The sequence below is a fragment of the Vespula pensylvanica genome, chromosome 8 (genome assembly GCF_014466175.1).
Source record: "Vespula pensylvanica isolate Volc-1 chromosome 8, ASM1446617v1, whole genome shotgun sequence".
Lineage (NCBI taxonomy): Eukaryota > Metazoa > Arthropoda > Insecta > Hymenoptera > Vespidae > Vespula > Vespula pensylvanica.
The window spans coordinates 4,582,154-4,608,149 of NC_057692.1; the positions used below are offsets into that span (position 1 = coordinate 4,582,154).

The following is a 25,996-nucleotide window of genomic DNA, read 5'->3' on the forward strand; positions in this document are numbered from 1 at the left end:
TTCATAGGACATATATGATAAGTCGGTAACAAAAATATTATACTTTTGATAAAATCGCAAGTTTAAATTATAAATCTATAAAAAGCACAATACTCATAAAAAAAGCACAATAATTATACAAAAAAACAAATTCAAGATCAAATCATTAAAAATAAAACATATAAGAGAAAACACATTTTATTTTATTAATAAGTAGAAAAAAATGTACGCATTCGTACACTGAACATAACATTTATTAGTAAGATAATTCTTAGGACAGTTTTAAAGATCATAATCGTTGTTATTTACAAAGATAATGAAGCGCTTATTGGTCTTTTATTAATAACAATTATTATTTATAGATACATCAATTTTACAAACCAGTTTATAACAAATAAATGTTGTCACTTAATATTACATTATAACATAAGAAAAAAAAAGTATTCAAACCATTATGATACATTACAAATTATGCTTCTACATACGCGAGAAAAAATTCTAGTATACATTTATGCATACTACATAAGCGTTATTCAAAATCCACGTATGTACTTCTTACATCATTTAGATCATACTTGATATGGCTAAATAGTTTTTCTTTTTCTCTTTAAAGAAATACGAAATTCGAGATAGATATCTTATAATCACATATGCGATAACCGTTCAATTAGATGGCACAATGGCGTTTTATCATATTTTACAAATCATTTCAGCATGACAGTAAACGATTCAAACTAAAACGCGTTGTTTGGTCTCTCCAGTATTTGGATCCACTATGACTTTCTCTTTAAAATTATTAACATGCGACGTGACATTGAACGAGCTGGAATTTCCGTCTGTTTGAGGAAAGAATCTTCCATCGGCGTACTCTTTAAAAAGTAATTCTGTGTTTTTGCTTTGCTCTTCTTTCCCATTAACAGCCACCTTTCTCATTGTCAGCGTGAGCAATTCTATAATGAGATAAGATTCGGGCTTATATAACCGTGTGAAATGCAGTCTGATGTGTTCACCCACATTTTCGTCTCTTCGAGGAATATAATCGCAATGTGGACAAGATGGTGTCATTCGTTCGATTCCGTGACGTCTTTTATGAGCATCCATCGCTTCCTTGTCGCTCGTCGAAAAGGGGCAATTTTGACAACGAATCGCCTCAGTGTCATTTTCGTTCGATGGTAATAGCATTCCTTTTTTCTGCATCAAAATCAAAGTTTGCTTGTCTTGATTGGAGACCTGCATGGAGTTCGTTGTCGTTGAAACCGATGTTACACCACCGCTGCCAGCTATTGTGTTTATGGTCGACACGGAAATCGTCGTAACAGGTGCTACTGTCGTACTTGATCCAATTGTTTTACCAGAACGACAACTTGATGTTGTATCGATGATACCATCGCTGTCAACCGATATAGTGTCATCTTCTAGTCGTCGTCGAGAAGCTTGTGCCTCCGCATTAGCTTGATGCTTTTTCAAATGTTGAATATAATTTGCATAATATTTAACAGAATAATCACAGGTGTCGCATCGATATCGCTGCTTGGCACCATGCAACGTCAAATGTACTCTGTACTGTTCGCGTTTCTCGAACGCCGAAGGACACTTATGACATTTGTAACGTTTTTCCTTCAATCGACCATTACGTAGATAACCTGGATAAACGAAATTTGGATTACCACGCATGTATGCGCCGAATTGTGGATCAGGTGCAGATGCCGAAGAAGAATTCGGTGATGTGGTATCGCTCGTTTCGTTATGTCTTCGATGTACCACTTGATGTTTTATTAAATTTTGAGCTGTTTTTGAAGAATAATCGCATTCCGAACATTTGAAGCGATTGTTCGATCCGTGTAGAGTCATATGATATTCTAGAGCGTCCAATTTGAAATATCGTGCTGGACACTTAGCACAGGTGAACACTTGATTGCTAGTTCGTTGACTAGACGACGCTGTGAAAGAAGTGTTTAAGGCGTACGGTGTACTTTCTGTCACTTCCACGACAATCCATGCTACGTTAGCCGACGAGTCGCTGAATTCTTGATTGTTAGCCTCCACGCATGCCGTTGCAGGTGGTGGATATCTTTGCGAGTGCCCATACAAAGTTAATAGATATTTTGTTCGTTCTTGATATTCAGTAGAATGTGCTTTCTGATGAGCAAGAAGATGAGCCGGCTGGCGCGCAGCATACGAACACCACTGACACATATACGCTAATTCGGTCGAGTGATAACGTAAATGTATTCTCAATTCTTTTTCGCAAAGAAATCGAGCTGGACATTTACCGCAACAATGTACTAATCGTAAGTCACGCAGATCCGGTTCAGCTCCCAAAACTGGCTGATGCGTCAGTCCAAGTAACATCGCCAAATCATTCAGCTGTTGCGAATCGGATCGCGTTTGATCGACTAAGCAATGAACGGTACCTAAAGAACCTGAATGCATATCCGCATGAGCGGTCATCACTTCTCTACGTGTACAAGTAAAACTACAATCCTCACAGGCAATCAGTGGCTCTTGACTTGGATAATCAACGTGCATCATCTCGTGATCGCGAACCTCAGCACGACGAGAAGTCACGTAAGGACAATGTCGACATTTCAGCATTTTTGTTAAGGTACCGTCTGGTCGCGATACCCACACTAATGGTGCGTCGGGCAATGCACGAGTATCCAAAAGAAGAGGAGGCGGTGCATTCGAACTTTTCGTTGGTACGCTCGATAGGGACGTTACGTTATTCTTGGATGTAGTCGGAATATTCTTTTCCGAAGAAGTTTCTTTTTTTGAACTATTATCACCTACGATATTAGAATATCTTAATGAGTTTGAGAGCTCAAATTTATTTATTATAGAAATGCAATAAAATGATAAAATAGGTCTCACTGTCTTCAGAATTTATTGCCTGTAACTTGGACTTTACAACAGGCATGCGAAAATCCATACTTTGCTGATGTACAACAGCTAATTCTTCTCCGTGAAGTCTTGCATGCTCCAATAACTCACTAATTACAAAAAATTACAAAAGATTACAAATGAAATGAAAAATTTCGAACTCAAATTTACAATATGTACCATTAAATTTATGGTAGACTTTACTTACGCTTTTGTATTAACGTAATATGGACAGAGATAACATTTAAATATTGCGTTACTATTTGGACGATGATGCATCCGATGCATTGTTAAAGATGCTGTGTCTGATGCAGAGAATGGACAATCTCCACAACCATATGCATTCTATTGATAAGAAACATTTAAAATAAATAAGTTTCATTATATATAGTCTGAAAAACTATTCCTTATTTATATATAAATCATGCTTACCCTCTCTTCATTGGCATTTTGATCTACAACTTCGTAATGAGACTTTACATGTAACAAAACTGTATCTTTATTAGAATCTTTATAGTTACATCTTTTACATTTCCATAATGTCCGTTTATTATCATCAACAGTTATAGTTGTGGTAGTTGTTGATGCTGCTATTGTGGAGGTAGAAATGGAGATATTTGAACTTTGTACATTTACAGGATTACTTTTAAGCAACGATTGTCCACGGTTTTTAACTGCAGCTTTTAATGGAGGTGGATGTCTTAAAGATATAATGTTTTCATTGTGATTTTCTTCGTTTGTTATTAAGAGAGGATCAACAGCAGAAGCGAGTTCAGCAGTCTGTGAGTATTCTTTATTACTCATAATTAACAATTTGGTTGGTGGTTCACTAAAATTAACTTCTTCTATACTTCTTTCTTCCATATTTTGATCATCCCATACTTGTTGTTCAACCTGAATATAAAAATTAAATACTTTATAAGTTCATTTCATTTATCTCTTAATTTGTATAGTATAATTAACATATAAATATAAAATCTGCAGTACTGATTATATTTGCATATATATTTAAAAATAATATAAATGTAAAATATATATATATATATATTTCGTGTTAATATTTGATTATATTTACACTGTTTTTGATATAGCGGATTTATAAAGTATTCAGTCTCGTGTATCTGCACATATATGTATATTTGTAAATCATTTGTGCCACTTATTTTATTATATAAAGGCATGATTAATAATTCTGTATATGAAACAATAACTTTTACCTGTGCAAGGTATTTGTTATATTTTGAATAATTTCGTCGACCTGTTTCATCAGTCATAAGTACTCTAGCAGTCAAATGCACCGGATCTTTTGCTGCTTTAAGCTTAATATGCTTTGTAATATCCCATCTCCAATTTGAACGATATGCGCAGAGAGAACACTCGAACGGTTTCCTATTTAAATGACCAACTATGTGCACATGAAAACGACTTGCAGTGGATGCCCAAAATGGGCAATGAGGACACTTGAATACTCGTCGTCCATTTGGATGTGTAGAAGTTCCTTCAACCTAACAGAAGATATTGCACTTCTTGACTATAGTAAAGAATGTTGTTGTTTATTAAACACAGATGAAAAGAAGCAGATAAAGCCGTTTCTTTTTTCTTTTTTTATTAAGAGCATACACATAGCACATATGAACATTGATATTTCATGAAGATGAAATTATATTTGAATCTAATGAAGTATTCAGCCTCTATCTTTTTTATTAACAAAAAAATCCAATAATGTATCAAAATACATGTAATAAATTTGTCAAATCGGCATACCCTCTCCAGTGTACCTCTGTCTTTGGTAAATTGACTTTTCTACGACTAGATGCAGGGATTTAAAGCATATTAGCTTTTAATCAGCAGCAGCATGTTTTATATAACATATATATATATATATATATATATATATATATATATATATACATATACATACATATATACAGACATATATATACACAAGTGTTTTATTAAAAATAAAAGCTTGTAATATGGTTCTACTGATATTAAAGCTTTTATACTTGACCTTGAAACTGTCTTATTAAAGATAATGTAAATGATGTGAGCAGATTTTATGAGTTTCATGTAAAAGTTCGTTTGTGAAATTACATCTACGCCATACCGAAGATCCAGAAGAATTGTGCCCTCCAAGACTGGTGTCCCATTCCAAATGAGAAGGATATGTATATTCACTACTGTATGCAGCCATGCGAAGTTCCGAGCACTCAGTAACCTTCTCAAAACTACTATCAACTGATGACTCTCTGCTTGTTTGCTGACAACACTGCATGTGTACTTCAAGATCGGTCGTACTCTTGCAACGTCTTCTGCACTTAGGACAACGTGACATGCCCACAGATACACTGAGAGCAGTGTGGTGTGTTTGTTTGTGACAAGCCAGTTCTTCCATGCTACTAGCTTTAAACGTACACCAACATTTCAGATCGTTCATGTTACTTACAGCTACCTCTGGTATCCCATTGTTCATGGCTGCTGATGTTGATAATTTTTCTTTAAGTTTATCAAAAAAGGAGGCATTTTTTCTTTCGAATGCATTTACTGCATTATTGATATCCTTCTTTGAGCTTATCTATACAAAACAAATAACAAAACTCTATAGTAATATATTTTAAATCTATTAACACAAATAAGTATTTAGTAAAGAACAATTAATTTAAATAACCAACCTCTTTATTCCCATATAATTTAGCCATTTCTGTATCCCTTGCAATTTGGGCCAATTCAGGTCTTACTCTAACACGTGGTACTTTTAACAATGTTGTTGATGTACTACTATTTAAAGTAGTATTTGACTTAATGTTAATTGGATTTAATGGAATTAACATAGGCAATGGTTTTCTGGATTTGTTTAAGGCAGCTGGTGCATGACACTCTGCCAAGTGACGTTGCATTTCAGAATCCCAAGCTGTTATAAATTGACAAGCTTTCTCTTCACATTTTAAAGCTATACAATCTGCACCTGCAAGTATACTTTTCTTATCGTCAATTGATTGATCAGAATTAAAAGATTCTTCAAGACTAATTGATGTAGTATTTCCTGTTGTACCAATAGGTTCCCGAAAATCACTTGCACCAACCTACAGAAAATAATTATTGTATTTAAAAATAGTTAAAATTAAAAATAAAAAAAACAATTTGATTCATATAATTCTTACCTGATTATAACGTTTTGGACTATTACGTGGTTTACGCTCAAACGGCATATTATTTTTACGATTTGGTTGACCTACTGGAGGCTCATGATGATTTGTTTCATGCACAGTTAAACTTTGTCGAATATCAGCAGTAAAATTACATGCTCTACATTGAAAAGCCCCTCCACCACCATGATTACGTGTATGTCGATCCAAATTCCACTAAAATGTACATATTTACTTTATGAATATTTTTAATGCTGAGTTTGGTAAATATCATAATAAACAAACCTTATATGGTGTTCTAAAATCACAGGCATCGCACTTGATCATTGGCATGGAGTGATATTTGACATGCTTTGTATAACGTGCTCGTACATGTGTAACATAAGAGCACTTAGCACAACGAAAGAATCTTCTTTTTAAATGATGTACTCGTTGATGAGTTTCCAGATCACGTGAAGATAGTGCATCATAAGGGCACATAGGACATTGATTTTCACTTGTATCATGAACGCTTTTGGTCTTTAAAGTTTCATAAAACAAGGATATTAAAAATATTAAATGTATAAAACTTCATGTCAATAAGCAAGTATGGGCGTGTCAATGTAAAATTTATCAATATATAAATTATAATAAAAATAAAAAATTTACTATAATAAACAATAGAATTTAAACCAAAAATGTAAATACTTAGGACAAAGCATTAAAGATTTGTATGTCTACAAATCTTTATTGATTAAATTGATATGTACTTACCGTTTGTTGGCTTTCCTTTTTCATTTGTTCCAAATAAATATTAATATTAGACTGATCCTTTAGAGATTCTTCGCTGATGTCTTTCATATTAAATAATTCCTCCGTAAAAAAAGATTGGTCACTTTGATTTTCTGTCTGATCATCAATATTGTAAGATTCCACAATATCCTTTTCTTCTTCATGTTGATCAACATTATCATTTTTTGCTTCAGTTTCTATTTCATTCTCTTCAAAATCGTTCATCATTTTTTGTGTTACATCCGTTTTGCCTTGCTGCTGTAGTCGAGGTCGAAGTGCCCGCAAACGAGGCGGTCTTCCTGACATCTTAAAAAAAATTCGTTTGTTCTCATGTACACTTCGATGTTGTATTCTATCTAAGTCAATATTTTCATTTATTTGATTTGTTTATTTAGTTCGCCGAAAATATTAATTAAAAACAGTATAGCAAAAAAGTTATCACGAAGCTATATCACCTTCGATCCACACCTCACAAGTATTTTATGAATACACACAAGAACGCAAAGTCAAGTATTGGTCTACTTTCCGAATTATTCGAATCATAATATTTGTAAAATCACGACTTTACATAAAGATAAAGACTTTCATTTTATCTTTTAAATCCGAAAATATACAATCCGTAAAATAATAAAAATTGCCATCATTGATTCTTACACTGTTATCGACGGTGTATCGTGCGTGCAAATTCCGGAAGTGCCGGTATAGTATCTCGAACGCAACGAGCCGCCATTTTTTTCTCGTTAGCAATCTGGCTCAATATTAAGAAACGACGATGCCCATTTAACGATTACAATTTTAAAGCATAAATGACTATTATGAAATATCACTGTTCACTAATCTTTTTAAACTCATCGAAGCAGATTTTTTGAAAAGTGAAGTACTTCTAAACCAATCAAATATTTCTGCATTCGAAGAACCGACTTACGCGCAGGATACACATCGTTAGCGGTAGTACCACGTACGCCATTTTATATTTTTCCTACACAACACGTCCGCATTATCTTGTCACGATATAGAGATCTTTTTACTATTACTTATTATCGTATTATTTATTCCTGTATGTCAATTATACCACGTGAATTATAACGGAATTTAATCAGATCTTATCAATTAACTTTATACATAAGATAATCAACGTAAAAGAAATGATTTTACTGCGACACACACATTAAACTATTAAGATTGTATTAAAGTAATTCGAATAACAACATATATGCTTTTATATTCGAATAATTTCATAAAAATTAGTTAATTATCTGCATTTTTATGACTCTATTATTTTTTGATATATCATTATATATAGTATTCGCTTGACATATATTATTCATAGTATAAAAATTCATGGCTAAAACTTTTATAAATCAAAAAATAGCAGTTGAATATAATCTCACTTTCCATAACAAAAAATAAACGAAAATCAGTGCGATTTATCGATGCGAAATAACTTTGTCGATAAACTCGCTTCGCCAGAAAAGTATAAAGAGTTGTAATACTTGGTATCGTGTCATCAAGGTGACCAAGTATAGGTACGAGCTTGAAACGAAAGGGTATAAAGATATCTTTCCGATGACGGTGAAACGCTCGATGCATTAATTTTTATTTTTTTCCGGATAATCATAGTCTATGATCTATAAAAAAATGAATTTATATTTATACGGAATTTATATATATAACGGTTTACTTTTATTGAGGTGATCATATAAAAAAGGAAAAAAAAAACATTTCATCGACGACCGTTTTCGAAGGACATAATGGCAAATAGGAAAATGAAAATACAGATACGAACTTCCGGTAATGGCGATCAACTTCCGTTTCTCTCAATGAGTCTAACTTCCATTAACTTCCGGTGTCGGGGATCGTCTTCGATGGGTCGAACGGAAGGAGCCCGTGTTACGTATTTTAAAAGGACAAATAGCAAAGGCGATGGCATGGAAGGAGAAGTATAATGAAATAAAAATAAAAGAGGGATTACTCGGTTACGGGTCTGTTTGTTAGTTGGAAGACAAACCTTTCGGCGCCTCCGTCGTTTCAAGTAAGTTTTCTTCCAATAGAGTGACAGTTCCAGCGACGACGATATGGCGATCGACGGCTCGAATACGGCATGCGATTATATCGGCTGAAGACAAACGGTCGATTTGTTCGACCGGTCGGCCGATGTAAACCGATGTTGACCGATGTAGACTAGAAGAGGTGTCCGCCGAATTAAGAACCGCCTGTCTGCTTATCGTCTTCATACGTACGTATAACCGTGTATGTACGACGGCGAAAGACTCGATACTCTGCGATGCTCGCTCGAGCTGACGTATCGCGCCTTCGTAGAATCCCTTCTCTCTCTCTATCTTTTTCGCCCTCCTCTTCTTCTCCTTCTATCTCTCTCACTCCCTCACTCCTCCCGCTCTTTTCCACCCCTTCTCTTACACCTCACTCTCTCTTTCCGTCCCCCTTCTTCCTCTTCTTCACAAGATTTCGATGGTACCGACATATATGTATATATATATTTAGTCCAATTACACACACATTGAAAGTACCCGTAATTCCTATTGCTTTTTATATTAAGAATATATCCTTCGCTTATATTTTTGCCAAATAGACACATCAATTTATATACTATTATAAAAGTCTTTACAGTGGATTTAATAAAGTGTGAAATTAATAGGTTAAGTCACTGGAAGTACTATTTAACAATATAGTTAATTTAATATAGGCGTATATTTTGTTATCTTTTTTAATAGAGTGTGAAGAAATATTTTTTATAATATTTTTTAATTAAATTAAATGAGTCTCGACGGAAGCGAATAACAGGAAGCGCTTGTGAAATTTTGCTAAAAACGAGAACTCTTCCTCTTGTAAAGCGAATCGGCTCGTGATACCGATGGCACGATATTGTAAGCGTGGCAGATCGGGCGCCATCTGCAATTCCTGTTTCTGGTTTCTACAACCGGGAACGTGTTCCTTTTGCCTGTGCTTCGCGTTCGATGGCTACTGTTATTGCCGTTACGGACTGCCACCTACATCTAACAATATATTACTTAAAACTCGATGGAATTCTTACAGATTAATTATAAATAAAATTTATAAATATTTTTTAAATCGTTTAGAAATCTTTCCTTTTTAAGTATCTTACAATCAACCTTGCTACTTCCGTGCAGAAAAGAGGGAGAGAAAGTCTGATGAGTATTTATAAGATAGAGAGAGAAGAAAAAAGAGAAAGGGGTTAGAAAGAAAGGTATAATGATCCTTTTTTTATTTTAGTATATTATTTTTTAATATAACTAATTTTTCCTTTAAAAATCTTACATTATAAACTATTTTTCTCTTATCAATATTACTAACTTATTGTTTAAATTAAACAGATAACCTGATGAAAGTACTTTCGAATATTTCCATGGTAACTAATTTATTACACTGCTCTCGATATAATTTGTAGTCATAAAAAAATTCTATTGAAATCCGTCAGCGTAAAGATTAATTTTTTTTTCCTAATTGAAAGAGAGAATACTTGTTTTATAATTTTATAAAAGGATGCGTTATAAGCGTTTAATTGTTAAAGTATTTTTTCTTGCATAAATGTAAGTAATTCTTTCTGTTAAATATGAAATCATGGAAATATATATGTATGAAACAAAAAAAGAATTATCAAAAAACTATCATGACAACCAATTCCTGATAACAGCATTTATCATAGTCACAAAGAAGTTTTGTATAACCACAGAAAACTAAAACCAAAACTTATTAACAATAAGTATTGTTAATATTGAAAGACTACGAAGAAAGACTGTTTATTTTTATAAATTATATATAATGTAATATTTACAAATTTTACGTTATTTCATATAAGGATACGTGGTGCAAATATGTATATATATCTTAAGAAGGTATTGATTACATTATTTTCTATATTACCGACTAAAATATTATCGACGAAATTAAATAAAAACATATTATGAACAAGATATTAAGGCTGTTTATCATCCCTGGTTTTGTAATAGTATAAGTCAACATAAGCCTATAATATAAATAAAAACAAACATTCGACCGACTTTAGTAGTTATTGAATTAGTTCTCTTTTGTATTCCGCCGAGGTAACGTCATAATTCTCTCTCTCCAGGCGGCCACTTCTAAATAAGATAAATTTTCGATTATTTTATATTTATTCTTTTCGATTAATATAAAGAAATATAAGTAAATAGCGGCGTAATTTTAACGAACAAAATCTTATTTTAAAGATAAAAGTCAAGTGAGCACATGACTTTTTTGAACTTTTGAAATGTACACGGAGTACATATTTAATATTTAGTAAATATTTAAACAATAATACATTAATTTATATATTATATATATAGTTCGTAATACGCTTTAAATATAATAATTTAAATTTAATATTTCAATATAAACATCTCGACTCTCGGATCGTTGTAAATCTATAATATAAATAAAAACAAACATTCGACCGACTTTAGTAGTTATAGAATTAGTTGTCTTTTGTATTCCGTAGAGGTAACATCGTTATTCTCTCTCTTTAAGCGGCCAGTTCTAAATAAGGTAAATTTTCGATTATTTTACATTTATTTTTTTCGAGTAATATAAAGAAATATAATTTCGTATATGGCTTTTATCAAATTTATTATTATTTGTACAACATATCAAAATTTCTGTCACATATTAATTGTAAGGTTATACGTATAGAGGTATTTAATCTACACAAGCTTATATACCGATATAATAGGTGTATAGTGAAAACAGTTTTCCTTACTGCGTTTGTAGTTTATATTTTGTGCTTATTTGTCGCTAAAGTCGCATACGCTACGAGTGTGAACAGTCTTAATATCATGATACATATCATGTGAAATATATATGTTAACTCGGTCGATATAATTGATTGTATCAGTAAAGTTCTAAATAATTATTAATTATAATAATTAAACAGATATATTTATTACTAAAAATTAAAGTTAAAGAATAATTTTAATAAAAATTATACGCACGATATAATATATTTCAAAATAAAATGCACAATAATAATGCAAGTTCCTAATGCAACTCCCGTTTCTTCGAACGTAATTTCGTGCTTATTTTTAAATAGTGTGAATCTGTGTTAAAAATTGTATCTACAAATAAAAATATTTTATATGGTCTCATTGAAATAAAAAATTTTAAACGTTCTAATAAATTAAAAGAATATTATCAATGTTGTTTCTTCTATTTTGGATTATTACACTATCATGCAGCAGTTTTGCAAAACCAAACTTTCTTTTAATAATGATTGATGATTTAAGAACAACACTAGGATGTTATGGAGATCACGATTCATATACACCAAATATAGATCATTTAGCAAAACAGGGTATTATTTTTTCTCAGGCATATGCACAGGTCAGATAAAATATTTCTTGACTGAAATTAATAACTCATAATTTTCGTTTTTTTATACATAATATTTATTATATGAAAGATTATATTCCATCCGTAGCAAGCTTTATGTGCACCTAGTAGAAATTCAATATTGACTAGTAGAAGACCAGATACATTACAATTGTATGATTTTTATAGTTATTGGAGAGATACAGTTGGTAATTTTACAACATTACCAGAATATTTAAAAAATAATGGATATAATACTATGTCTGTAGGAAAGATATTTCATCCAGGTAAAATTAAGTTTCTGTTATTGAAAGTTTATTTACAAAATTTGCATGTTGAATTATAATATTCATAGGTATCAGTTCTAACAACTCTGATGATAGTCCTTATTCTTGGAGTGAAAAACCTTTTCATCCATATACAAATCGTTATAAAGATGCACCAGTGTGTCAAACTACCAAAAATTCACTTCCTGCGCAAAATCTTGTAAATATTGTATATTTTGTTATCTGATAATTAAATTTAATTATCTCATGATTGCTTCATGTATTTTTTTTAGGTATGCCCAGTGGATTTAAAATTCATGCCAAATCAAACATTGCCAGATATTGAAATATTGAAAAAAGCCAAAAGATATATACAAACACATAAAAGTGATATTAAACCATTTTTTTTAGCTGTTGGATTTCAGAAACCACATATTCCCTTAAAATATCCTAAAAAATACTTAAGTAAAAAGTATATTTTTATATTATGTGCATGTACATATATAGAAAAATATATTTATATTAATTATGATCTTTAAATAAGATATCATATTAGTTAAATAAATAATATTAACATCACTTTCAGAATATCATCCATTAGAAAAATTTAAAGTTCCTAAGCCATATGCTTGGCCAAATAATACTGATAGTGTTGCATATAATCCATGGATAGATCTTCGCAAAAGAAAGGATATACAAAGATTGCATCTAAAATTCCCATGGGAAAAAATACCAAGTATTACATAAATTACCATTTTTCTTTTATATATTAATTTAAGATTAAATATATCCATTTTTTTTTTAACTAGAGAATTTTGCCAAGCTGATTATACAATCATATTATGGAGCTGTGTCTTATATCGATGACATTATTGGCAAGCTTATATATCAATTGCATATTTCTAAGATCTTGCAAAAAACTGTTATCATATTAACTTCTGATCATGGTAAATAATAATAAACTATTGTAAATCCAAATTAAAATATTACAAAACAATCTTTTTTATTATCCAGGATGGTCTTTAGGAGAACATGCAGAATGGGGTAAATATAGTAACTTCGATGTCTCAGTACATGTACCTCTAATAATGTCGATACCTTTTATGACATTTAATGTACGTAATTTTGATGCACATTTCTTTCATTAAATCAAAAATTTCAGAATTTCTTTTTCATAATCTCATTTATCTCAGTTGGTAACATTATCAACAGTGTTCATCAGTTATTATTACCAACAGATGGTACTGTCGTGTATTGTAATTTTTTTATTATGTTTATGAATTTTTCATTATGATCATAATTAAATAAAAAAGTAAAACGTTTCTTAAGGTACTATCATCTTAAAAAAATTATCCTATAAGGATTTCTTATTGATTTTTTTATCTTAACGAATAACGCAGTAATTAAATATATATATATTGTATTATTTTCGATATTGACGTTCTTTGATTATATAACAAATATAATTAATTTGATTATACTTAATTTTAGTATGTAAATTAAATAACAAAATTAATAGAATATTATATTTATTTAAGAAAACCACGGAATTTTTTAATAAATATAATGCAAATACGATCGATAAATTTAAGTTCGAATATAAAGGATATACAAATTTAAGATATTCTTTGTCTAAAGAAAAAGGAGATAAAAAAAATGTTACATTTTTAAAACATACAGATAATTTTACAAAAACAGGTAATTCAGAGGAATAGTATAAAAATATTAATAATTACATATTTTACTTGTTTTGTTTATAAATATTTATTATCATAACAACAAATATAGAATAGATTGTTTTTTTTTTTTGCAGATGCTATTGTAGAATTAGTTGATATTTTTCCTACCATCGCTGAATTAGCAGGAATTCCAGTACCAATTTGTTCAAACATACAAAAGAAACGTGACAATAATTACAAACATTCATCAGTGTGTACAGAAGGAATTAGTCTTTTGCCTCTTATCAGATCTGTATTGCATAAAAAAGTAAGGATGGGTTGTGTCCTTAATTATTATACGTTATAGTTTCATAATAATTTTATTCTTTATTTTAGGTAATACCATGGAAGAAAGCAGCATTCAGTCAATATCCAAGACCAGGTATAGAACCTACATTACATCCCAATAGTGATGAACCACATTTAAAAGATATAACTATTATGGGGTACAGTTTAAAATCACATGAGTATAGATACACTGCGTGGATACCATTTACATCAGAAAATAAAACAGCTAATTGGAAAATTATCGTTAGCGAAGAGTTATATAATCACAATTATGATTCAGCAGAGTATTTCAATTTAGCAAGATCTCCAGATTTCTTAAAAAAGAAAAGTGAATTAAGAACATTACTCAGAGATGGTTGGAGAAAAGCATTACCAGATTATATTTAATGGCATAAAAAATTTTGAGAAAATATCCTAAAAAATCTGCCTTAGAAACAAGATTCATAAATAAGTATCCTTTTTTGCTTCCTCTTATAGAAATTAGAATAAATATAATATATGCTTGTATATATGTTGTAATATAAACATATAAATCTAATAATATAGAATACAATATATAAGCGAAATACGTAAAATAATTGCGGAAATGAATACATAAAGTTTTTTGTGCATTGTGTATTATATTGTTAAAATCAATAAAATAAACTAAATTTAAATGGGATAACTAAAAATCTAGTTTATTTCATTGTACATTTAAAAAACTATTACTCATTTCATGCAATATTTGTTGTTGTTTTAACTATAGATTATAATTCTACCTCAATATTTAATACGTAATACTTTTACAAATAAAAATTTACGTAATGACAAAAAGCAATAAAAAATGTATAAGGATTATTAATACTTTATGTTAAATATTTCATTAATATAATATGATAGTTTCCTTTATAAAGATACTCTACTCAAAGAATCAAACTTTTATATTCTACTAATATTCATTTATACACAGCACATGAAAGTTTAAATTAATTTTTGATACCTTTATAGCCAATTATTCTTTTACACTAATTAGTTTCTTAAAATAAGAAAATTCACTAAATTTCTTACATTAAAAAAAATGCAGAAGCTTTTATTAATCGATAATTTCCATTGGAAAAATAAAGCGAAATAAATACATTTAATTTGTATCTATGCAAATACATTAAACAAGAAAAAAATTAGTTTGATTCTTTGCTATACATACTGAAGAATATAGTTTACCTATCAGAAAGACAATTATAACATGCTATTTTAAGGATCATTCTTCTTGTTCCTTGTTCGTTGGAACTGTTGAAGTCTTTGCAGAATTTTCAGCTGTATTTGTAGACTCTATTGCAATCTATATTATTTAAAAAGATTACAAATTATTAATATCTATTAATAAAAATAGATCAAAAGCGATTTCCATTGTTTGCAAATTCATATCCATTCATTACCTGAGCAACGTCATTTCTAGATTGAATATTACTGGTTGAAGCTTTTGGATAACTATATGCATTGATTACTTTGACTGGATTCTTTAATGGTGGATTGGATACATTTGTATAAGTGTTATTTGTGCCATACATCATTTGTTGATTTTGCACTAAATGTTGTCTCAATAAATTCTGATTCGTCTATATAGTAAATACAATAAAAAAATTATTAACAAATTGATTGTACTTGATTTAGAATACATTTTTAACTTTCTAAGCCAATTGTTATACTTCAATAATAATAATAATAATAATAATAATAATAATAATAATAATAATAATAATAATAATAATAATAATAAACTTACTGCAGTAGATACATTAGTTGCACCCATTGGTGTGACTTTCTGTTGTATGTTCTATTGATTCAATTATAATATTAAAATATCTTTTTATTAATATATTATAAAAAAAATGATCTCATTTATACATACCTGTGTGACAATAGGATTTCTGCTAGGCTGAACCATAGCTTGTTGTTCCCAATAATTATACATATCCATCAAAGCTCGAGCTGTCATAAATTTACGTTGTTCTGGTGTTGCATTAGGATACTGCAATTTCATTTAATATTGATATTGGTCATATACAATGTATATTCGTAGAAAGATATTTTATTTTCTTCTCTTACGTCTTTTTCGATCAGTTTTTGTAGATTTTCATAATCACTACTTTGTATAGTATTATTTACTGCTATCAAGTTTTGACGATTCAGATTAGTGATCATATTATTGTACTGTTGCAACAGGATATTATTTTGATAGGCTGTCATTCCTGCGTTGTTTGGTGGACCTTTTTTCTCTTCTTCATATTCTAGCCAAGCCTGTTTCCTTTCCTCTTCGTCTAATTCTTCGTCAGCCTAAAAACATATATAAAAAAGTACAAGAGAAATAGTTGATTTTATTTTTATTGCACTTTTACCTTGTTCTCCAATAAGGAATCGTGTTCGTGATAGTTTTCAACTAAATCCTTGTATTTTAAAAAAATTTCTGCCAACAATCTATCCTTTGGTAAATTTAAAGTTGGTTTATCCGTACCACTATGTGGTTCAAATTTATATAATTCATTCAGAGCATTATGACTATAATGACGTTCTATTTGTTGCTCATCCACAACACGACAGGAAAGTGATAATTTTGTGACTTGGCGATTATATATCTTTTCCTCCATCGTACCCGATGCGAGGAATCGGTAAACATAACATGGCTTCTTTTGACCAAATCTATATTTAAAATAGAAAAATATAGAATCATCTTATTGCACACTAAAATTATTGAACGTAATATTTGGAAAGAATACTACCTGTACACTCTGAATATACTTTGTATATCGTGTGATGGATTCCAACTTGCATCGAATATAATTACTCGATTCGCAGCTGTTAAATTTATGCCCAAACCTCCAGCTCGCGTTGATATAAGAAATAATCTTCCCCTTGTATTACTAGTTCTATTAAATATCCTACACCAAGCGCTTCTATTTTCTGCAGATGTTTGTCCATCTAATCTGAAATAGTCTAAACCTAAAGACCAACTTCCGGTATGTCCCTCTAGTTTCTCTGATATTACATTTTTCTGTTCTGCTTCGTCTATTTGGGAAAGGAACTGTTCGATTAAAGTTAAAGAGTATAAAGATTGAGAGAACACCAACCTGAAAATATATAATTATCAATATGACATCTTCGACAAAAAGAAAAGAAATAAATAAATAACGAACGTACACTTTATCACCAATTTTTTCACATTCTTTTAAAATAGCAAACAACAGAACGAGTTTGGTTGAGATTCTCATGTCATCAAAGTGTTCAGGCTCTACAAATTGTGACCACCATTCTTCCTTATCTGTTACTATTTCCAATGATTCTGATTCTGAGTCATTTTCTTAAAGAAACATTAAATTAAGTGTAAATGAGACATAGTAATCTCATGTCAAAACTTACCACATGCATTACTTCGAGTTTTCCGTTTCCGAGTAGGAGATGAAGAATGTACAGATTGAACATCACTATCGTTAGTGCTGCTCGAACTACTTGTCTCTTCCTCATCTGAGACAACGAAATTTCTTAAAGATCCTTCTGAATCACTAGCATATCGTTTCTTTTCGTTCGTCTTTTCAACTTTTTCTGAATTCAATCGCAAAACTAAGGGATGAGTCCATATTCTTTGCAGTGCTTGAAAATCTGGGAATAGGGTACCTCTTACACCACTGAGATGTCTAATAAAAATAAAATCATCAAAGTTATATCACAACAGTAATCAGGTGAGTCTATATTTTTAAATAGTAGACTTAACGTATTACCTTGACAAATTAGCCAAATAGTATTGATACAGTTTGATTTGTACATCTGTGAGTCTAACAAAAATAACATATTCTTGTTTTGGTGGTAAAAAGGGCGTTAGCACGGAATAATCAAATCTTTGAATACTTCCTTGTAACAATTTATGCAATACATGCGCACGTTTTTTCATTAATTTGACATCATATTCTGTCGAATTGTCAAATTGTCCATTGGTTATAGGATTTACGAATCTGTTCAAGAATTCTCGTTTTGTCCCCAAAAGATTGGGTTTAACGAATTGAACCATGCAATGATCTGAAAAATGTGATGTTTTATCTTATTTCGTCATGAAATTAAATAATTTTAATTTATGTAATATGAATTGTTACATTCTATTAAATTATTCTGTAATGGTGTTCCAGTGAGTACAATACGTCTAAGCGTTTTCACTTGTTTCATGGATTTACTAAGTGCAGTATCTTCATTTTTCAATAAATGTCCCTCGTCGCATACTATAAGATCTGGACCAGGATCGATCAAACATTTTAATATCGCGTCTTTCATGTGTTTTCGAATATTTTTATTCATGCCGGTAAGATTGCGGAACATTTCATATCCAATAACTAATACACCACCATTATTATGCCAATGTTGAAGCTGATATTTCCTTTCAAAATTCTTTTTACATCTTAAAGAAAAAAACGTATAAGATTAAATGATATTATTATTAAACTTAGAATAACATGTTATATATAAACAATATTATCTATAAAAGGCTTACTTTGTTAATTCGAAAGTATCAATATCTCCATTCTCTACATCTTTTAGCCACAAATCAAATTCATTAATCCAATTAAGAACAGTACTAAGAGGACACACTACTAAGATAGTTTTTACTCCTGTTTCTTCATGAGTTAAAAGAGTATGCGATAAAGTAATTACTTGTAGAGTCTTTCCAAGTCCCATGCAATGAGCAATAATACAACCTGATCCAGAAGTAGTTTTTACTCTTTCCAAAGATTCAAAGCATGCATCCCACATAAATTTAATTCCTTTTGCTTGATGTGGTTTCAAACGTTTTACCAAATCCTTATGTACACTTATAAGTTCTTCCTTTGTATTAGGATCAAAGTCCAATACTAATTTTTCTACTTTCTCTTCACCAGCTAATCGTATCTCATACATCTCATTGTACTAAAATCAATGTTATAATATATATGAAATATATATGAGTGTGTTATATATTAATTATAATATACAGAGTGTTTTTGTTAAATTGCCAATAATTATAATGACATTTCAGTGAATTGCTTAAATAGGATATTCCTATATTCCTATATATATATAAACAAGTACGTACGAGTTTCTGACGTTCCATAATACGTTTCAATCTTTCTTCTTCTTCTTTAGCTGCTTGTTTTGTATCCTCTGCTACTTGTTTATCCTTTAGAACTTTGCGAATGTTTTTTCTTCCACTTTTACTTGATATACCTTGTGAATTATTCATTTTATCATTATCACTGTTGCTATCACTTGATACATTCTTGATCCGTCTTCTTTTCGGTTTTTGCCTGAGAAATTATAGAAAAAACAAGATAACAAGATTTGTGACAATTGTATATATATCTTGTAAAATGTATCTATACTTGGTTCCTGCAACTGATGATTCTGTGTCAGATGATTTTTTGGCATTTTGTTTCTTTTTCTTTTTTTTCTTTTCCTCACTGGTGTCATCAGAAGTACTCAATAACATTAAATCATTTGAGCTATTACTACTACTGAGACTAGATTCTGTATCTGTATTTATTTCTTTTATATCTGAATCAGAATCTAAAATTCTTCTATTCTTCTTTCTTTTATATTCAGTAATCTTCTTTTTGATATTAATATTATCTCTAAAATAATATTATATTGTGCTTATTTTAAGATATATTTTTCACCATAAAAATTACAAGAAATTTAATTACTTATCACTGTCTTCTTCCTTTGTTTTTAATTTATCTTGCGATTTCATCCATTTTTCTTGTTCTTTTTCAGATTCACTATCAGATATTTTCATTGTTAATATTTTATTTCGTCTCCATTTACTTCTTCGTTTTTTCAGTTTTTTCTGCTAATTAATATTTTTTTTTATATGTATTATGATACACTTACATTATTTTACAACATTAAGAATATGTAATTACCTTCTCATCTGCTGATAATTCTTCATTATCTATTTTAAGAACCTCTTGTTTGATTTCATTTTGTTTGTTACTTTTATCCTTCTCATTTGATAATTCTTCCTCTTTATCCGATATAATTGATTGTTCTTCTTTGTCACAATCTGTATTTAAAGTTGATCATAAAACAGTATAATAAATTAATAATACATAAAAAGATATCATAAAAAAATCTTACCTAAGTTTGAATCAGACGAATTTAATAGTAAATCTTTTGCAATTCTATCAGCTTCTAACATCAGATCATTATTAGTTAAAATAGCAGAATGACTTTCTATTGTAGAATTTAAATTTTGTTCATTATTATCAGAATCATCTTCTGCATTTACAGAAATACTTCCATCTTGTATCTTTTTCAAATGATCCATTAAAGAATCTTCTTCTTCTTCTTTAATTAATGATTTTTTTATTTTTAAGGATTGTAAAGATTTTGATAATTTGTTGTCTTCCTTTGACATAACAGAGCTTTTTTTCTTATATGATTTTTCCAGTGTATCCAGATTTATAAGCCTATGTAAGACCATTCAAATAAGATTATATGTAATATCAAAAATAAAATGACAAATTAATTATTTATTATAATTTGCACAAATAGAGATTTAATTTGAATAGAATAATAAAGAAAATATATAACATAAGATATCATTGAAAAGATATAAGTATTAAGTACCTTTTGATTTTTTTATTATTTTGGTGTTCCTTTGATTTTTGCAATGCATCCTTATATTGATCTAAGACATGATCCTGTAATATTTCTATTTGTACGTGACATATCATTCTCAATTTTTTATCATTCATATAATAATGATTCTTATGTAATTGAAGTCTTCTCCTCTTTACTCTAGACCCCACTGATGAATCTGATTCTAGATCATAATTACGTTTTTGGGCTCCATATTTTTTCTGAGACTTATTATTATTTATTTGCATTTGTGATTTATTCAATTCATCAGATTTTGTACTTTCACTATCAAATGTTGTTGACATCTTTTTACAAAAATCTGTATCGTGACATTCTGTGTTGATTCCAATTTCTTTATTAAATGGTGAAGCAATGGAATCATCTGAATCAGATTCCAAAAGAGCATTTTTAATACATTCTTCCATTTTATCATTACTTTCTGCATCTAAAAAGTTTGTTTCTTCAGAAGAGCTTCTTGTTAATGTATGATTTTTACTATTTTGTTTCTTAACATTATCTAATGTAAGTTCCATGATAAGTTCACTTCTGTCCAAGTTAGGTGAAGTTATTGCACTGCAGTCATTTTCATTGGAATTATGTTGTTTCTCTTTATTTACCTGTAATTCATTTTCGTTAATTGAATATAATGGATCTTTTGATTTATCAGATACTTCTGTTGAATCAACAAGTATATCAGAAATATTAGAAATATCAGAATCTAATTCACTGGAAACTTGTTTTACGAGTACTGTTATTCTTTTTTTACAAGAGGGATTGACTTCAGATTTTTGGGAGGGATGTTCACTTTTTTCTGAATCACTGTTAGATTTATTAGATTCATATATTTTTTGTGTTTTCTCCTGACATTTACTTATATTGTCCTGTGTTGCCTCTCTCAATGAATCAAACTCTTTTTCATTTGACAATAGTACATCTTTTGATTTATTACATTCTGTATTACAATCGCCATTGCTTTTTTTTTTAATATCCTTAGTATCTATGTCATGAGTATCTTTACTTTTTACGTTTTCTATTGTATTAGACTTTTTATTTTCGTTATCTAATTCCGAACTGATTTCAAATATATCATTTAATGAATCATTTGTTACTGTAGATTTAACATTAGAGGATATTGTAGTTGTACGTTTATTTGAAATATGTGAAGATATTTCATCTTTATTATCTTTATTTTTCGTTATCTGAAATTCTTTTTTTGAAATATCACATTTTGTGATATCGCCATCCGTAAAATTCCCAGTTAACTCATTTTGACGATCGTCATTTTCTATGCATGTTTTATTGTTAATATTACATCTTACTACTGCATTACCTGATAATTTATTCAAATTCTCCGTAGACTCTTCTTTACAGTATTCTGGTGATATAATTGGACTATTTTTTGACTTTTCAATATCATCAACTACACTTTTAGACATTACAGATTTACTGCTTGAAGAACATTGATCAACTTTTTCAGAAACAGAAATTTCTTTTTTATAAATAATATTTTCTGTTTCTGCTGTCTCTGGATTAATAGCTTCATTTCCTGAAAAAATTTCACTATCACAATCTGATAGAAATCCATACTTACTGTTATCTTTATGAATTGTATCACTGGATTTCGTTTTTTGAGGTTCCTTCTTTATTGATATCGTATCATCATCTGAACTTTCATGTTCTTCTTCTTTTTCTTCTTTAATTGACGATACAAATGTTTTGTAAAAATTCATTAAATGTTTCTCATAACTAGTGAATTCCATGATTAGTTTATTAATAGCACTTTTTGATTTATGTATAATCTTATTTGCATTTTCCATATACATGGGCTTCTTTTTACATTTATTTTCAATATGCTGGGCTTGTAATTCAAATACTGAACATTGTTGTTTTAATTCATCTAAGATTTCTGTAATGTTTGATTTTAAATATTCATATTGGTGTTTATTAATAATATTTTTTTTTGACGACATATTATGAATCTTTTTATTCTGTTTTTTGCGTAATGAATCGTAATTGGTACGAACTAATTTCATCCTCTGAAATTCTCCACCAGAGCTAGAATTAGTATCAATTTCTATGGGAGATTGTGATGTTAAACTATGCACATTTTTCTTGTCTTGTTCATCAGCAGATTGTTTCATATAACATTTTTTCTTGTTACTTCTATTAAAAAGCATTTTGCATTTCTTTCGATTACTTTCCATATTTTTTTCATCAGATTCAGAATCAGAGTTAATATTTTCAATTTTGTTATCATGACTTGCTACACTATGTCTACGTCTAATTCTTGTGAGAGATTCACTTTGTTCATTATCAGAAGTAGAACTGCATGATGAAATTATTGATTTATCTTTGCTTTTTTTACTCACTTTTAATGGTTTCATTTTAATTACATCATCCAAACTTAAATTATGTGTATTTTCTAAGTGTACTTTTTTCTGCTGTTGGTTCCTACTAGTTTTAAAAGTTTTATGTTGGACTTCAAGTTTTGTATCACTAGTACTATCATCTTTATTGGATACTTTCATTTTACAACTTTTTTGAAGATTCTTTAGTGAGGATTCTTTCTTCAGGGCTTCATTATCACTTGAATTATTTGAGGAAGTTGTACTAAATAATTTATTTAAAGTCCGATTTTTGGATGTAGTACTTTTCTTTGTTGTTACATTACTTTCCTCTTTTTTAACAGACTTTTGACAAAGAGATTTATTTTCTGTAGGCTTTTCATCAGAATCTTCTTGATCATCACATATTGATTGTAGAGCTTTTTGCATTTTTTTAATTTGTATCTGTTGATATCTTTTATATGGTAATACAGAATCATGTTTGAATTTATTCAGTACAGGTTTCTTCTTATTTCTTCTGAAATAGAAGATCAGATTTATATACTTGCAAATATTATTTTGAATTTGTAAATATGCAATGTAATATATTAAATATTCACTTGTTTAAACAATCCATAATAGAAGCACAAACTGCCCGTAGCTCCCACAATGGTTTAGGTTCACAAATGAAGCATTTCCAGTTATTTTTTTCAATATCCAAAAGAGACAAGGGTGCATTTCTCTTTATGCATTGCTATAAATGAAATAATTAAAATAATTAAATAATTAACAACTATTTGTAATTAGCAGAATATATATCTTTGTTCAAAATATTTTAGTGGTATTTAAACTTACTTTACAAAATGCAAATATGCAATTAGATGCTCCACATACATATAGATTTTTTTCATGAGCACATAAGCGACAATACTGATCTGCATGATTTTCATCAGAAGAGAAATCTATATTATTGAAATGGTCCCAACATTTCTAATAAAACAAATTTAATATCATTAAAAATAATATTATCATACACTACAATGCCATATAATATTGAATGATATCCTTTAACAAATCTTACTTCACATAACAAAGTACCTATTACAGGATGAGTAAAAATTTTTTTTGCTTCTATAATTACTTTATTCCCACAAGAAGTACAAGTTATTGGTCTCTCCTTGATAATCTTGATATCTAAAATTAAAGTTCACATATATATTATAAAGTGTTCAATAAAACTACCAAATTCTAAATTGATGCATTTCTGTCATCATTTATATGATCATGTTTTTTTACACATATAAAATTATCACTAAATCCAATGGACAATTTAGATTTAGTAATTTAATTTATAAATGAAAAAAAGAAAGATTAAAAATAGAAGTATTTATTTACCATGATAATGTTCAGTGCGGTATGCAAGTTCGCGTGATGATACTTTTACAATCAGCTATAAACAAATCATATATATGTATATTAGATTTCGTTGTATCGTTAAAGGTTAATTACATTAATAGATACCTGCTTAACCATTCTAATGGTTTAATAATTCACTTTAATCACGAATAAAGTACATTGTAATAGTGAAAATATATGAGATTCAATTAATAGATCATTTATGCACAAAACCATATAATACTTTCACCACAATTGTTTGCAGCCATCTTGTGATTCCATGTTGGACCTTTTTTTAAATAAGGTTAACTTCTTACGCATGCGTGAATGCGCAATAATGTGGCGTTAGCATGAAATATTTTTTATTTGCAAGATATTAAAAAAAACCGATCGTAATGCAAATGCTAAAAATAGATGATAAGTATTATTCAAATAAATTTACAAGTTTGTAATCTTCTGCAAAAAAGAATTACTCTAACAATACACTGACGACACTTTAATGATTAGATATGCCGATATAAACTAATATACAATATGCACGCGTAACAAATTTGGCTGCATTTTACTATACTGGGTATCCGAGAAAATATCGCGCAACTGGTTGTAGTTATAAAAGAGTTTATTAACAAAAATATGCATAAGTTTGAATCAGTCATAAAGTGTATGTATATATATTTTTTACTCATGATCTTTTCAAGTGAAGATCAATATAGTTTTTTTTTTTTTCTTTTTTTTAATGGATACCTAATTTTTTTGCATGTATAGTGTAGTCTTTTGAAATTCAAATCGTAGCTAGTAAAAAATTATTACTATATATCGTTTACGAGATAATAGACATTTTAATGACTAACAGATTAATACTGTACTGTAATTCATACTTCATGTTATATATTATTTACAAATCAAGTAGTCGTATATTTTGACGATTAAAGATCAGTGATCCTGTTTGATGTAATCGACTTACCAACTTACTAGATATGTAGTCTGACGATTGCTCTTTAAATTATGGATACGGAAAATCAACTAGTTTAATATTTAAAATGTTAATTATTTCGTAAATAATGCATAATAGCAATTTTTTACTAGATATGATTTAATTGCAAATGGCTACTATTATATTAATATGGAAAAGATATGATAGATATAACATTTAAAAAACCTATGTTAATCTTCATCTTAGAAAAGTTATATATAAAAAAAATATTTTTACATGTATAGCTGATTCAGAGTCA

The 25,996-nt window shown here is 29.3% G+C and overlaps 3 protein-coding genes across 18 annotated transcripts; 1 reads left to right on the plus strand and 2 right to left on the minus strand.

The window, feature by feature from the left end:
- Positions 1-161: 161 nt before the first annotated feature.
- Positions 162-9,627, minus strand: LOC122630975. 12 transcript variants are annotated; one of them, XM_043816092.1, is made up of 13 exons: positions 9,017-9,627; positions 8,785-8,957; positions 8,270-8,404; positions 6,759-7,132; positions 6,291-6,524; positions 6,021-6,221; positions 5,532-5,942; positions 4,967-5,434; positions 4,077-4,364; positions 3,292-3,753; positions 3,068-3,204; positions 2,851-2,969; positions 162-2,765 (listed from the first exon to the last, which is right to left on the minus strand). In XM_043816092.1, exons 3-13 carry the CDS (start codon positions 8,364-8,366, stop codon positions 709-711), a joined length of 4,848 nt encoding a protein of 1,615 aa, XP_043672027.1. In that variant the 5' UTR covers positions 8,367-8,404; positions 8,785-8,957; positions 9,017-9,627; the 3' UTR covers positions 162-708. The 12 variants fall into 12 exon arrangements, with proteins under 12 accessions (XP_043672027.1, XP_043672026.1, XP_043672029.1 ...); XM_043816091.1 differs by having other exon boundaries at positions 8,563-8,957; XM_043816094.1 differs by lacking the exon at positions 8,270-8,404 and having other exon boundaries at positions 6,759-7,082; positions 9,017-9,626.
- Positions 9,628-10,852: 1,225 nt separating this feature from the next.
- Positions 10,853-14,796, plus strand: LOC122630918 (iduronate 2-sulfatase). Of its 5 annotated transcripts, none has more exons than XM_043815972.1 (10): positions 10,853-10,903; positions 12,327-12,424; positions 12,493-12,623; positions 12,697-12,868; positions 12,990-13,139; positions 13,213-13,350; positions 13,418-13,518; positions 13,942-14,101; positions 14,217-14,389; positions 14,458-14,796. In XM_043815972.1, exons 2-10 carry the CDS (start codon positions 12,397-12,399, stop codon positions 14,794-14,796), a joined length of 1,392 nt encoding a protein of 463 aa, XP_043671907.1. In that variant the 5' UTR covers positions 10,853-10,903; positions 12,327-12,396. The 5 variants fall into 5 exon arrangements, with proteins under 5 accessions (XP_043671907.1, XP_043671906.1, XP_043671905.1 ...); XM_043815971.1 differs by lacking the exon at positions 10,853-10,903 and adding an exon at positions 11,243-11,318; XM_043815968.1 differs by lacking the exon at positions 10,853-10,903 and adding an exon at positions 11,890-12,149 and having other exon boundaries at positions 12,247-12,424.
- On the minus strand, positions 14,426-25,360 carry LOC122630919 (transcriptional regulator ATRX-like). Its single transcript, XM_043815973.1, has 23 exons — positions 24,891-25,360; positions 24,765-24,819; positions 24,451-24,563; positions 24,225-24,359; positions 23,990-24,123; positions 21,034-23,907; positions 20,542-20,873; positions 20,328-20,467; positions 20,109-20,254; positions 19,788-20,036; positions 19,502-19,712; positions 18,923-19,335; positions 18,531-18,829; positions 18,162-18,456; positions 17,803-18,077; positions 17,584-17,743; positions 17,166-17,513; positions 16,785-17,085; positions 16,495-16,722; positions 16,298-16,417; positions 16,172-16,222; positions 15,825-16,004; positions 14,426-15,727 (listed from the first exon to the last, which is right to left on the minus strand). The coding sequence occupies exons 1-23, from the start codon at positions 24,900-24,902 to the stop codon at positions 15,647-15,649; spliced, it is 7,152 nt and encodes a 2,383-aa protein (XP_043671908.1). The 5' UTR covers positions 24,903-25,360; the 3' UTR covers positions 14,426-15,646.
- Between the last annotated feature and the right edge of the window lie 636 nt (positions 25,361-25,996).